We start from the raw sequence: 13,990 nt of genomic DNA, 5'->3' as shown, positions 1-13,990 counted from the left end.
CAACTGGCGGGAATATTCAAGGACATTTTCAACCTTTCGCTGCTATGGGTGGAAGTTCCCACACTTCAAAAAGGCCTAAAAAGAATAATGTGAGCTGCCGTAATGACTGTTACCTGGTAGCACTCACATCTACAGTGATGAAACGCTTTGAGAAGTTGGTCATGACTAGATTGAACTCCTGCCTCAGTAAGGACTTGGACCCATTGCAGTTTGTCTATCACCACAGTATGTCAACAGCAGATGCAATCTCAATGGCTCTTCACACAGCTTTAGACCACCTGGACAATACCAACACCTATGTCAGGATGCTCTTCATCGACTATAGCTCAGCATTTAATGCCATCGTTCCCACAATCCTGATTGAGAAGTTGCAGAACCTGGGCCTCTGTACCTCCCTCTGTGTTTGGATCCTTGACTTCCTAATCGGAAGACCACAACCTGTGCAGATTTGTGACAACATATCCTCGCTGACTATCAACACTGGTGCACCTCAGGGGTGTGTGTATATCCCACTGCTCTACTCTCTATATACACATGACTGTGTGGCTCAGCATAGCTCAAATACCATATAACCATATAACAATTACAGCACAGAAACAGGCCATCTCGGCCCTTCTAGTCCGTGCGGAATGCTTACTCTCACCTAGTCCCACCGACCGGCACTCAGCCCATAACCCTCCGTTCCTTTTCTGTCCATATAGCTATCCAATTTTACTTTAAATGACAATATCGAACCTGCCTCAACCACTTCTGCTGGAAGCTCGTTCCACACAGCTACCACTCTCTGAGTAAAGAAGTTCCCCCTCATGTTACCCCTAAACTTTTGCCCTTTAACTCTCAACTCATGTCCTTTTGTTTGAATCTCCCCCACTCTCAATGGAAAAAGTTTATCCACGTCAACTCTATCTATCCCCCTCATAATTTTAAATACCTCTATCAAGTCCTCCCTCAACCTTCTATGCTCCAAAGAATAAAGACCCAACTTGTTCAACCTTTCTCTGTAACTTAGGTGATGAAACCCAGGTAACATTCCAGTAAACCTTCTCTATACTCTCTCTATTTTGTTGACATCTTTCCTATAATTCGGTGACTAGAACTGTACACATTACTCCAAATTTGGCCTCACCCAATGCCTTGTACAATTTCAACATTCCATCCCAACTCCTATACTCAATGCTCTGATTTATAAAGGCCAGCATACCAAAAGCTTTCTTCACCACCCTATCCACATGGGATTCCACCTTCAGGGAACTATGCACCATTATTCCTAAATCCCTCTGTTCTACTGCCACCTTCAATGCCCTACCATTTACCATGTAAGTCCTATTTTGATTAGTCCTACCAAAATGTAGCACCTCATATTTATCAGCATTAAACTCCATCTGCCATCTTTCAGCCCACTCTTCTAACTGGCCTAAATCTCTCTGCAAGCTTTGAAAACCTACTTCCTTACCCACAACTCCACCTATCTAACCTCTTCAAAAAAAGTTCAGTAAGATTTGTCAAACATGACTTTCTACGCACAAACCATGCTGACTGCTCCTAATCAGACCCTGTCTATCCAGATAATTATATATACCATCTCTAAGAATACTTTCCATCAATTTACCCACCACTGACATCAAACTTACAGGCCGATAATTGCTAGGTTTACTCTGAGAACCCTTTTTAAACAATGGAAGAGCATGAGCAATACACCAATCCTCCGGCACCATTCCCGTTCCTAATGACATTTAAAATATTTCTGTCAGATCCCCTGCTATTTCCATACTAACATCCCTCAAGGTCCTAGGGAATATCCTGTTAGGACCCGGAGACTTACCCACTTTTATATTCCTTAAAAGCGCCAGTACTTGCTCTTCTTTAGTCACCATAGTTTCCATAACTTCCCTATCTGTTTCCCTTACCTTGCACAATTCAATATCCTTCTCCTTAGTGAATACCGAAGAAAAGAAATTGTTTAAAATCTCCCTCATCTCTTTTGGCTCTACACATAGCTGTCCACTCTGATTCTGTAAGGGACCAATTTTATCCCTCACTATCCTTTTGCTATTAATATGACTGTAGAAATCCTTTGGACTTATTTTCACCTTACTTGCCAAAGCAACCTCGTATCTTTTAGCTTTTCTAATTTCTTTCTTAAGATTCTTTTTACATTCTTTATATTCCTCGAGCACCTCATTTCGTCAATGCTGCCTATATTTATTGTAGATCTCTCTCTTTTTCCAAACCAAATTTCCAATATCCCTTGAAAACCATGGCTCTCTCAAACTTTTAACCTTTCCTTTCAACCTAACAGGAACATAAAGATTCTGTACCCTCAAAATTTCACCTTTAAATGACCCCCATTTCTCTATTACATCCTTCCCATAAAACAAATTATCCCAATCCACTCCTAAATCCTTTTACATCTCCTTAAAGTTAGCCTTTCTCCAATCAAAAATCTCAACCCTGGATCCAGACCTATCCTTCTCCATAATTATATTGAAACTAATGACATTGTGATTACTGGACCGAAGTGCTCCCCAACGCAAACCTCCGTCACCTGACCTATCTCATTCCCTAACAGGAGATCCAACACTACCCCTTCTCTAGTTGGTACCTCTATGTATTGCTGCAAAAAACTATCCTGCACACATTTTACAAACTCTAAACCATCCAGCCCTTTTACAGTATGGGCTTCCCAGTCTATGTGTGGAAAATTAAAATCTCCCACAATCACAACCTTGTACTTACTACAAATAGCTTACTGCTATTTCCTTACAAATTTGCTCCTCTGATTCTCGCTCCCCATTTGGTGGTCTATAATACACCCCTATAAGTGTTACTACACCTTTCCCATTCCTCAATTCCACCCAAATAGCCTCCCCAGACAAGCCCTCTAATCTATCCTGCCAGAGCACCGCTGTAATATATTCTCTGACAAGCAATACAACACCTCCCCCTCTTGTCCTTCTGATTCTATGGCACTTGAAGCAATGAAATCCAGGAATATTTAGTATAATCACACCCCTCCTGCAACCATGTTTCACTAATAGCTACAACAACATACTTCCAGGTATCAATCCATGCTCTAAGCTCTTCCACCTTTCTTACAATGCTCCTAGCATTAAAATAAATGCATTAAGAAAATTTCCACCTCTTGCTCTGTTTATCACTAACGGTGCAAACGACTTTACTATCTCCTTTTTCTTCCTTCTCCCCTACATCTGTTCCTACACTCTGGTTCCCCTCCCCCCCTTGTATCTAGTTTAAATCCACTGGAGCCTCTCTAGCAAACCTACCTGCAAGAATATTTGTCCCCTTCAGTTCAGATGTAAACTGTCCCACCGGAACAGGTCCCATCTTCCCTGAAAAACTGCCCAATTATCTATAAATCTGAACCCCTCCCTCCTGCACCATGTCTTCAGCCATGTGTTGATCTGCGCTATCTTACTATTTCTAAACCCGCCTGCACGTAGCACTGGTAGCAATCCTGAGATTCCTATCCTGGAGGTCCTGTCCTTTAACTTGGTGCCTAACTCCCTAAACTCCCCTTTCAGGACCTCTTCACTCTTCCTACCCACGTCATTGGTCCCTAGATGGACCATGACATCCGGCTGCTCACCCTCCCTCTTGAGAATACTGAGAACTCGATCCAAGATATTGCGGACCTTGGCACCAGGGAGGCAACAGACCATCTGGGATTCTCAATCTCTTCCACGGAACCTCTTATCTGTCCCCCTATCACTACTGCTCTCCTCTTTTCCCTCCTTCCCTTCTGAGCTGAGGGTCCCATCTTGGTGCCAGAGATGCAACCACAGCAACTTATCCCTGGTAGGTCGTCCCCATCAACAGTATCCAAAAGGATGTACTTATTATTGGTGGGAACAGCCACAGGGGTGCTCTGCTCATTCTGTCTATTCCCCTTCCCTCTCCTGATAGTCACCCATCTACCTGTCTCCTGACTCTTAGGGGTGACTATCTCCCTGTAACTCCTGTGTATTTCTGCCTCTTCTTCCCGAATGATCCAAAGTTCATCCATCTCCAACTCCATTTCCCTAACTCGGTTTGTCAGGAGCTGCAGCTGGATGCACCTTTCACAGGTGTAGTCATCAGGGACAATTGTACTCGCCTGACTTCCCACATACTGCAAATGGAGCACTCAACTGCCCTAACTGCTGCCTCCATTACCTACTCTTAAGGTAATTAAATTAATTTAAGGAACTTATCCAGCCTTACCTCACTTGGAGTGAAGCTGGTCCTCAGCCTCTGCTCACCGAAGCCTCTCGAGCCAAAGCTTTCCTACTCTGTCTCCCTTTACTATGTCACCCGCTTCGTTAATTATCTCACTTTTAAACACTCCCACTGCCTCACGGTCTGACTTACACCATCTATAAATTTGCTGACGATACAACTATTGGTAGAATCTCAGGTGCTGACGAGAGGGTGGACAGGAGTGAGATATGACAACTAGTGGTGTGGTACCACAGCAACAACCTGGCACTCAACATTAGTACGACGATAGAGCTGATTGTGGACTTCAGGAAGGGTAAGACGAAGGAGAGATCCCCTCTTCAATTTCAGTTTATGTGATGGCAATCCAGAGAGTTCAACTGAATCAAGGAATTCTGTTGGAAAATGAGTGGCGTTAGCTCCTTTTCTTACGGCATTGAAGGAACAGTATTCTTTCATGATTCCAGGGAAGCGTCTAATGCATGTAAATTTTATTTTTCACATTTCATTGAGAGGAACCAAGATAGAATTCCTCGAGAACAGTTCTGCAGGATTGTCGAATGTTGGGTAGATGAAATCAATACATTTTTCCATAGTTTTTCTGGCAGAATCGTATCTTCAGGTATGTCAATTTCATTGTTTTCATTGTTCTCAATCTTGTCTTCTCCAACATCCAATAAGAACTCAGAATATCATCCTTCTCCCTCACTCAATCGCATGTTTCTCTTCAATTGAAACTTGATGAAGCTTCTCCATAAGTAGGATTTTTTTTATGCATGAATTCTCCACACCAGCATCATTTCCTTGTTTCACAACTGCTCGAAGCTGATGGAAATCGCCACAGCAAATGGTTGAAGTATCCCTGAAGGCCTCATTCTTGCCACATACATCACGAAGGGTCTGGTCCACGGCTTCAAAGCTCTCCCTCCTAATCATGGGGCATTCATCCCAGACAATAAACCTCGCATTTTGGAGTAAATTTGCAGTATTGGTGTTTTTATCGATGTTACAAAGGGCATCTTCATTGACTTTGAGGGGTATCTTGAATCTTGAATGTGTTGTCCTACTACCAGGCATCAATGTTGCTGCAATACCGGATGATGCTACAGCAATAGCAACACCTCCATCTCCCCTAACTTTAGTGAGGATGAAGTTGATGATAAATGTCTTGCCCGTTCCTCCTGGTGCATCACTGAAAATCATTGAAGAGAGATTCCTTTCTGAGCTGTTGCACACATATTTATATACTTCTCTTTGCTCATTATTCAATAGGGGCTCCTTCTGTGAAACAAATCCCTGCTGTTCGTCTCTGTTGTATTGCAGTTCACACAATAATTCCAGATTGCCAGCACTTTGAGTAATTGTACTGTTTCTTGGTGTCGGCAAGTTATATTCTTCAAGTGTTTCGCCCAAGTTCTCAAGTTTCTCTTGGAAATACAGAAGAGCTTGTCCATGATGCCTCTCATCGATCATGATGTTAGGATCATTGATAGTTCTCCTCTCCATTGGTAAGAAATCTTCAGACATTGCATTCTTGAACCGGTTCCATAATTGCTGTGGATTGTTGATTTCAGTGTTTGTTAGCAAGATGACAAACAGATCTCTCATTGCTCTGGACATTCTTGTTCTCTCTGCCTCTTCCATAGTTTGCTGTCAATGATCGTCAACTTGCAACAATCCTCTCTCTCTGCAGACGTCTTTGAGTGATGGAAGGATATCTCCATCATGTGCTTTCAATGATTTGAAAGATACTGGCCCCTTTATATGAGGAAGAAGTCGTCTCAAATAGTAGAGGTCACCACTTCGTGGAGAAACGGTATACACTCGACCCAGAACATTTGCTTCAGAAATCCCAGAGTAGTCCTCCGCTCTTGTCCCCATTCTCCTCCTTTCCCTTCTCTTATTAGTCCAACTGTAGAATCTGGGAATAGGGTGTTTCGAAGTACTGTACTTCATTACAATAAGATTTAAATATCTCTTATTGATGGGTCGCAGTTTGATCTGTCCCAATCCTGCACATGCTGATGGTGATTAGCAGAATGTGACCGCTCGAAACAGAGCTGCCCTGCCGTTTTGCTGCGGTTGGTGTCGCTGCTGAGGCTGGCCGTGCGCATGCGTCATGGTGTTGCGGCGCGGTTTCCATGAAAGCTAGAATCAGGTGTGGAAAGCGGGGCCTGTTGACGAGTGAGCAATTTTAAACGAATATAAACCTGACCTTTGCATGCATTCTGTAAGTTGGTGCATTTTAAGTCCATTTAGTCAAAAAAAGTGCCACTTTAATGCACCATTTGGGCTAATTTGAGGGCACAAAGAGAGAATTTTAGTTATGTATAGATACAGTTTGGCTATTTTCATAAAATCTATTTCAAATTTGCTCATTGGGAATTTTGTTTTTGGATATCATAATTGAGCTGTACTTCATTACTAAATAGAGGTGCATTTGTCTTGTAATGAAAGCTATAATGACTGCAATTAAATATAAAATTAGTCAGAATTTAGTTGCTGTTAGATAATTTAGAATTTATTTACATATAACATTCTTCATTCTGAAGAGCAGTAAAGTTGGATATGTTGTAGTCTTTTGACACTTACGATTTTTGAAGTGTGTTGAATATACTAAACCTAAAACATTGATTAAAGTCAATTTTACTTGTAGAGATAGATGACTCAATTACCTTTTTATTCATTCTTCTTTCTAGAGATGAGGAAGAAGTTTGATTCAGGGGAGGATCCTCTGGATCCAGAAAATCAACAGGGTGGAGGTGGTCATCACTTTCATAGATCATGGAATCAATGGCAAGGATTCAATCCTTTTGGCTCAGGAGGACCTTTTAATTTCAAATTTCATTTTAACTAAGTCTTGAATATTGGCTGCTCACTTCGAGAAAAAAGACTTAAGAAAAAAGAATGTTGAACATGATGCCAGAAACTCTTCAAGTTTAAACAGTGTAATCTTTTTGTTCAGCCAAAAGTGTCCAGCATATAGTATTTTACAGATACTTGCACTCTTTAAAAGTTTTGAAATATTTTCCTGAAAAATAATGAAAAGCGAAGTACACATTTAATAAAGTGAATTGCCTTACAAATCTGATCTAATTGAAAACAATTTATTCTCTCATGAGTTTTTATGTATAGGTGGTGTGAAAATTTTGGTTTCTTATGCATCATAACAAATTGGACTAAGGACTATTTTTGATTGAAGGTGGATATTAACTTACATTGTTATCTGTTTGACCTCAATACTTTGCATACTGAGGAAATTCTTGAAAATCACCGAAATAAAACTTGCACTTTTTAAATCAGAATAGTATGCATTCTATTTAAAGATCTAAAATTCTTCCTTTGTACATACATTTAAGATGTTTCATTCATTATTTGACCTAATGGATCCACTGAAATGTGGATATTGTGATATTTTTACTCTTAGCCAAAAAAAGGATCATTCACCATGTAGTCAACCTTGTTTGGTAGGAGTTTCATAACAATTTTGGTAGATATCTGGGGATTTTGGGGAATTTTAATATTTCAAGTGTTGCTTGTGTCATATACATCCCAACTAAAATGTACTTGCCACAGATAATGCCATCATCTATAGATGGCTCAAAATAGAGCAAAGATTTTCAAAATTGAACTTGTCTACAATTTATTAGTTTGTAATGCTAAAATGGTTGGGAAATTATTTGCATGCCTTAATTATGACTTCGATTCTTTACACAAATTCTCAATTCCATACTGTGCATCAGGGGTTTGCAACCTGGGGTATGGACCCCTTACTTAATAATATTGCTCAATGGCATAAAGTTGGGTCCCCCTGCTGTTAGTTGATGGAATTATGATTTCTCTTTAAACTAGTCACCTTCAGTTTCAACATTTGGAGAAATGCAGCACTTTATTTTAATGATCTAATATATTATTTTTAAATTTCTGGCAGTTCAGCAATCTGGATTTGGTCTTACATTTTGCATCCTTTGATCACCAGAGTGTTGAGTTTGGAAAATAATTGTAATGTGTTCTTATATTGAGGATATATTTGCTAGATTCTGAGTCAGATCTGCAAGAAAAACATCTTGTGTACATTATTTGGGACAGAAAGTCTGTGCTATCAGAATCTTGTAGGCATTTTATCTGGAAAGTGCCTCCTAAGCAATCTTGGAACATCAAACATGTAACATCTTTGACTCCAGTACTTGGGAAAAAAAAATTCCATACATCCTTCATATACTGCAGAAAGCAATTTTGGGATTTTCTTGTTTCTACCCATTTCAAAAGACAGCTTTTAAGGCTTCTTTGGACACCTTGCAATCAGATATGAAATTAGTTTAAAATGTATTGAAAGTCACAAAGAACTAGTTGCAACGAAAATGCAAAATTAGCTCAGCAGGTGTTGGGATGATTTCCATCCCTCTCCTCTCTCCCCCGCCCCCCCACCTTCCCAGGATTTTGAGTTCTTTGGATGCTATCAGAACTGAAAGTTCTGGATGGATTGTCAGATCTTTCAGTTCGTGTTCGTAGTGAATGAGTTTACTCATTGCCAATGCATAAAGTGGTTATTATGTAATATAACTCATTGAAAAGTTTGATTAAAGATTAATGTATATTTTTATTCCTCCTAATGTATTCATGTGGTTTTTTTTGCCTTCTAAGATACACTCCTGATAACTTAATAAAAGATGTAGTTGTCAGTGTAGTTTGTTGGATTATAAATAGCCACATAGGTCAAACGAGTGTCAAGATTCAAAATTATTTAATATGATTTGCAGTGCCAAGTGTAAAGGATATGAAGTACCTGTTACTCCCCATCCAAGGCAGCACAAAAACACAGTTAAGACAACACAATAATAAAAACACCATGAATCTACAAACCCCATTTCCAGAAAAGTTGGGATATTTTCCAAAATGCAATAAAAACGAAAATCTGTGATATGTTAATTCACGTGAACCTTTATTTAACTGACAAAAGTACAAAGAAAAGATTTTCAATAGTTTTACTGACCAACTTAATTGTATTTTGTAAACATACATAAATTTAGAATTTGATGGCTGCAACACACTCAACAAAAGTTGGGACAGAGGCATGTTTACCATTGTGTTACATCACCTTTCCTTTTAATAACACTTTTTAATCATTTTGGAACCGAGGGTACTAATTGTAGTAGATTTGCAATTGGAAATTTTGTCCATTCTTGCTTGATATAAGACTTCAGCTGCTCAACAGTCCGTGGTCTCCGTTGTCTGATTCTGCTCTTCATGATGTGCCATGCATTTTCAATAGGAGATAAATCTGGACTGGCAGCAGGCCAGTCAAGCACACGCACTCTGTGTCTACAAAGCCATGCTGTTGTAGCCCGTGCAGAATGTGGTCTGGCATTGTCCTGCTGAAATAAGCATGGAAGTCCCGGGAAGAGATGTTGCCCTGATGGCAACATATGTCTCTCTAAAATCCTAATATACATCTCAGAGTCAATGGTACCTTCACATACATGCAACTCACCCATGCTGTGGACACTGATGCACCCCCATACCATCACAGATGCTGGCTTTTGCACCTTTCGCTGATAACAACCTGGATGGTTGTTTTCATCTTTGGCACGGAGAACTGGACGCCCGTTTTTTCCGAGAACTAGCTGAAATGTGGACTTATCTGACCACAGCACACGGTTCCACAGTCTTTCGGTCCATCTGGGATAAGGTCAGGCCCAGAGAACTCACCAACGTTTCTGCATAGAGTTGATGTATGGCTTCCTCCTTGCGTAATACAGTTTCAAGTTGCATTTCTGGATGCAGCGATGGACTGTATTGAGTGACAATGGTTTTCCGAAGTACTCCCGAGCCCAGGTGGCTATAATTGTCACAGTAGCATGACGGTTTCTTAGGCAGTGCCGCCTGAGGGCTCGAAGATCACGCACACTCAACAGTGGTTTCCGACCTTGCCCTTTATGCACTGAGATGTCTCTGAAATCTCGGAATCTTTTCACAATATTATGCACTGTAGATGTTTAAAGACCTAAATTCTCTGCAATTTTGCATTGAGGAATGTTCCTTTTGAACTGACTAACAATTCTCTCACGAATTTTGGTACAAAGGGGTGAGCCACGACCCATTCTTGCTTGCAAAGACTGAGCCTTTGATGGACGCTACTTTTATACCCAGTCATGACACCTCACCTGCTACCAATTAGCCTGCTTAATGTGGAGTCTTCCAAACCAGTGTTATTTGAATATTCTGTGCACTTTTCAATCTTATTTTAACTCTGTCCCAACTTTTGTTGAGTGTGTTGCAGCCAGTAAATTCTAAATTTGTGTATGTTTACAAAATACAATTAAGTTGGTCAGTAAAACTATTGAAAATCTTTTCTTTGTACTTTTGTCAGTTAAATAAAGGTTCACGTGAATTAACATATCACAGACTTTTGTTCTCACTGCACTTTGGAAAATATCCCAACTTTTCTGGAAATGGGGTTTGTAACTATGTAAGATGGCTTATATACATAGATTAATTGTATGTCCATAAAGTGACACTAGGCACAGGGGTGCCTGTACATAAGGTGACTGATAGGGAATAATAATGTCGTGGTTGTTGAGGGTGTGGAGAGGTGGGTTAGAGGTAGCTTTGCTGCTTGGAAAAAGTAAGGTTTTGAGTCTGATGATCCTGAGTTGAATGCTAGTTTCCTTACTGATGGGAGTGGGACAAACAAACAGTTCATGAGCAGGGTTGGTGGGATCCTTAATGATGTTACTGGCCCTTTTCCAGCACCTTTTCTGTGTACATGACCTTGATGGCAGGCAAGCTGGTGTCAGTGATGTGTTGAGTTGTTTTGACTTCCCATGGTAGAGCTTCCTGTCTGCTGCTGCAGTGCAGTTTCTATATCGTGTAGTGATGGAGCTAGAACACGAAACACAATCTGAGGGGATGATGGGGTATGAGAAACAAATAGAAATGATAAAATGTGTTTTCTGTTAGGGGTACAGAAAACAGAACAAGAACCCCGGATGCCTCCTGGGTGCCAGGGTATGGGATATCTTGGATAGAGTCCTCAGCATTTTTAAGAGAGAGGGTGAACAGCCAGGAGTCTTGTCTTATGGTCTAAGTCATCAACTATGTAGATACCAATGACATGGATAGGATGAGTGATGAGGTTCTGAAAAGGGAGTTATGTGCTAAGTTAAAGGATAGGACCTCAAGGATTGTGATCTCTGGTTTGCTACCCATGTCACACACTAGTGAGGCCAGAAATTGGAAGATTATACAGTTTAACACACACTAAGGAGTAGGTGTGTGAGGGAGAGCATATGATTTTTGGATCATTGGACTCTCTTCCAAAAGAGACAGTTTGCACCTGAACTGAAGGGGGACTGATATCCCAGCAGGAAGGTTTGCTAGTGCTGCACAGTGAGATTTAAAGTAGAGTCGCAGTGGGATGGGAACCAGAGTACCAAAACAGTCAGTGGAGAGGTTGTGGAGACAGATGGTGGTAAGACCTCAGACAAAATCAGGAGTCAAAAGTTCGAGCATGTTGCGACTAGTGTCCTGAGCTGCGTATATTTCAATGCAAGAAGTATCATAGGAAAGGCGGTTGAGCTCAGAGTATGGACCAACACCTAGAATTGTGATACTGTATTGTAGCCATGAATGAGCCTTGTTTGCAGGAGGTGCAGGACTGTGACCAATCGCTGAGCTATTAGTATTGGTATTAGTACGTGAGATGAGCTACCGTTTCAATCGGGCCCGCACTCAAGATTTAAAAGGCAGAATTTGGCAGGAGTTTTTCCAGAGATGGACTGCAGCCAATCGCTGAGCGGCATTCATTAGAAAGAGCGAATCCAAAAAAACAGCAAGCGTAATTGGAGCTGCCGTTCTTGGAATGGCCATTGTGAGCGCGCCAGTGTTTGGAGGAGCTTTGGCTTATCGGGCTTGGGCGAGGTAAAGTATGGGGTAGGTTACTCTTTTTGTTCCTAATTCATTCCTCTTCTGTTGGGACATAGTAGTGAGAATGGCTCCAGGGGTAGTGTGTTGTACTGTGCGTGAGATGTGGGGCTTCTGGGAGACCTTCAGTCTCCGGGAGAAGCACGTCTGCACCAGAGGCAGCGAGCTGCAGTGTATTAAGAACGTATTCAGGAACTGAAGCTGCGGATCGGCGACCTTCGGCCCATACAGGAGAATGAGGAGGTGATAGATAGGATCTACAGAGAGGTAGTCACCAGGAGACAGGTAACAGGGTGACTGTCAGGAAGAATGCAAAGTCAGTGCAGAGTACGCCGTGGCCGTTTCCCTCAATAATAAGTACATCACTGCAGATACTGTTGAGGGGGATGACATACGGGGGGTGGGGGTGCAACCACAGTGACTTGGTCTCTGGCACTGAGTCTGGTGCTGTGGCTCAGAAGACAAGAGATGTGAAGAAGACTGCAATGGTGATAGGAGCTTCCTTAGTCAGAGGAATAGAGATGAAATTCTTTCGGCGCAATATACACCCGGATAATATGTTAACTCCAGGGTCAGACATGTCTCAGATCGGGTCCACGGCACTCAAAAGGGGGAGGGTGAGCAGCCAGAAGGCTTGGTACATTTTGGCACCAAAGACGTAGGTAGAAAAAGTGAGGACATCCTGAAGAGAGATTTTAGGGAGCTGGCCAGAAAGCTGAGAAACAGGACTTCCAGGGCAGTATTCTCTCCGTTGTTGCCCGAGCTACGCACTAATGAGAGTAAGAACAGGAGGATTTGGCAGGTGAATGCGTAACTGAGGAACTGGGATTACTTTTCGGGAAGATAGACGTGTACAAAAGAGATGGGTTACGCCTGAACCCCAGGGATCCAATATCCTTGCGGGCACGTTTGCCACAGTTGTTCAAGAGGGATTAAACCAGTGATTCCCAACCGGGACAGCACCAAAGACCCCAACCCCGGGGCCGTTAAGGGAAACAGAAGTCGTCAGGGGGCGTTCAAGCTTCTTGGGGGGCGGTAAGTGGCACCCTAACTTGAGGGACGAGAATTGACCGATGAGGCACTGGAACACAGGAAGAACCGCAGCTCTGCAGGCGGTGAGCACTCGTCGTCACAACGCGTCTGAACTCGGCAATCTCATCCGTCCATACCAACCAGACAAACATTATTGGGGATCCATAAATTAGCGACCAGGGTGCCCAACAGTTCCCTTTGACTAATGGCACGAACCAAGTTCATGCAATTTAACAGTTGGTAAGTCAAGTACGTCCTCCCAACTGTCCCTACAGATCTGCGGAAAACACGTCGCGCAACGATACAGTGCTGGCTGGAACCACACGGTGAAATAGGGTCCATCAGGGAACCTGCCAGCCTCGGAGGATCACTCTTGAGGTGTTCACAGCGACCTCGGCTTCATATGTGGGGTCAAGAACCATTTTGGGGGATTCTGAGACTGAAACCTTACGTGATTGGTCAACCGCGCTAACTGGAATAGTGTAAAAATAGCCTCCCGAACACCAGCTCTATACCCACTAACGTTCAGCTTCCAAATGAATCCTTGTTGGCGTAATTTTCGCTGTTGTGATCGTCTTCATCTTCACTCCGCCGTTCCATTGCGTGGCCCCAACCATCGTTCCATTCGAGTCAATTCGCTGTCATCGTCAACATCCGATAGGTATTCCCAGTTTCTGTTAATTTTTAATCTTAATTTAGCCCCGTTAATGGTGGATAAATACGTATGGAGCGACCTCTGTGAGTCTGAAGGCGCTGAAGCCTTGAATTCTAATCCTGCCAAGAAACAGAAACTACAGAAAGTGCATCAACACAATGTTAC

General features: G+C 42.0%; 1 protein-coding gene across 1 annotated transcript in view; it reads left to right on the top strand.

Moving 5' to 3' along the window:
- The window catches only part of dnajc3a (DnaJ (Hsp40) homolog, subfamily C, member 3a), an 88,906-nt gene extending 81,386 nt beyond the window's left edge, over positions 1–7,520 (top strand). The window contains exon 12 of the mRNA XM_072258738.1: positions 6,915–7,520. Within this exon, the coding sequence (XP_072114839.1) occupies positions 6,915–7,072 (158 nt within the window). The 3' untranslated portion in view covers positions 7,073–7,520. The remainder of the gene's footprint in view (positions 1–6,914) is intronic.
- The last annotated feature ends 6,470 nt before the right edge of the window (positions 7,521–13,990 follow it).

Source organism: Mobula birostris, chromosome 5, assembly GCF_030028105.1.
Source record: "Mobula birostris isolate sMobBir1 chromosome 5, sMobBir1.hap1, whole genome shotgun sequence".
NCBI classification, from domain to species: domain Eukaryota; kingdom Metazoa; phylum Chordata; class Chondrichthyes; order Myliobatiformes; family Myliobatidae; genus Mobula; species Mobula birostris.
Note: the sequence above shows the minus strand (reverse complement) of the source record. Positions and strands in the feature narration are given on the sequence as shown.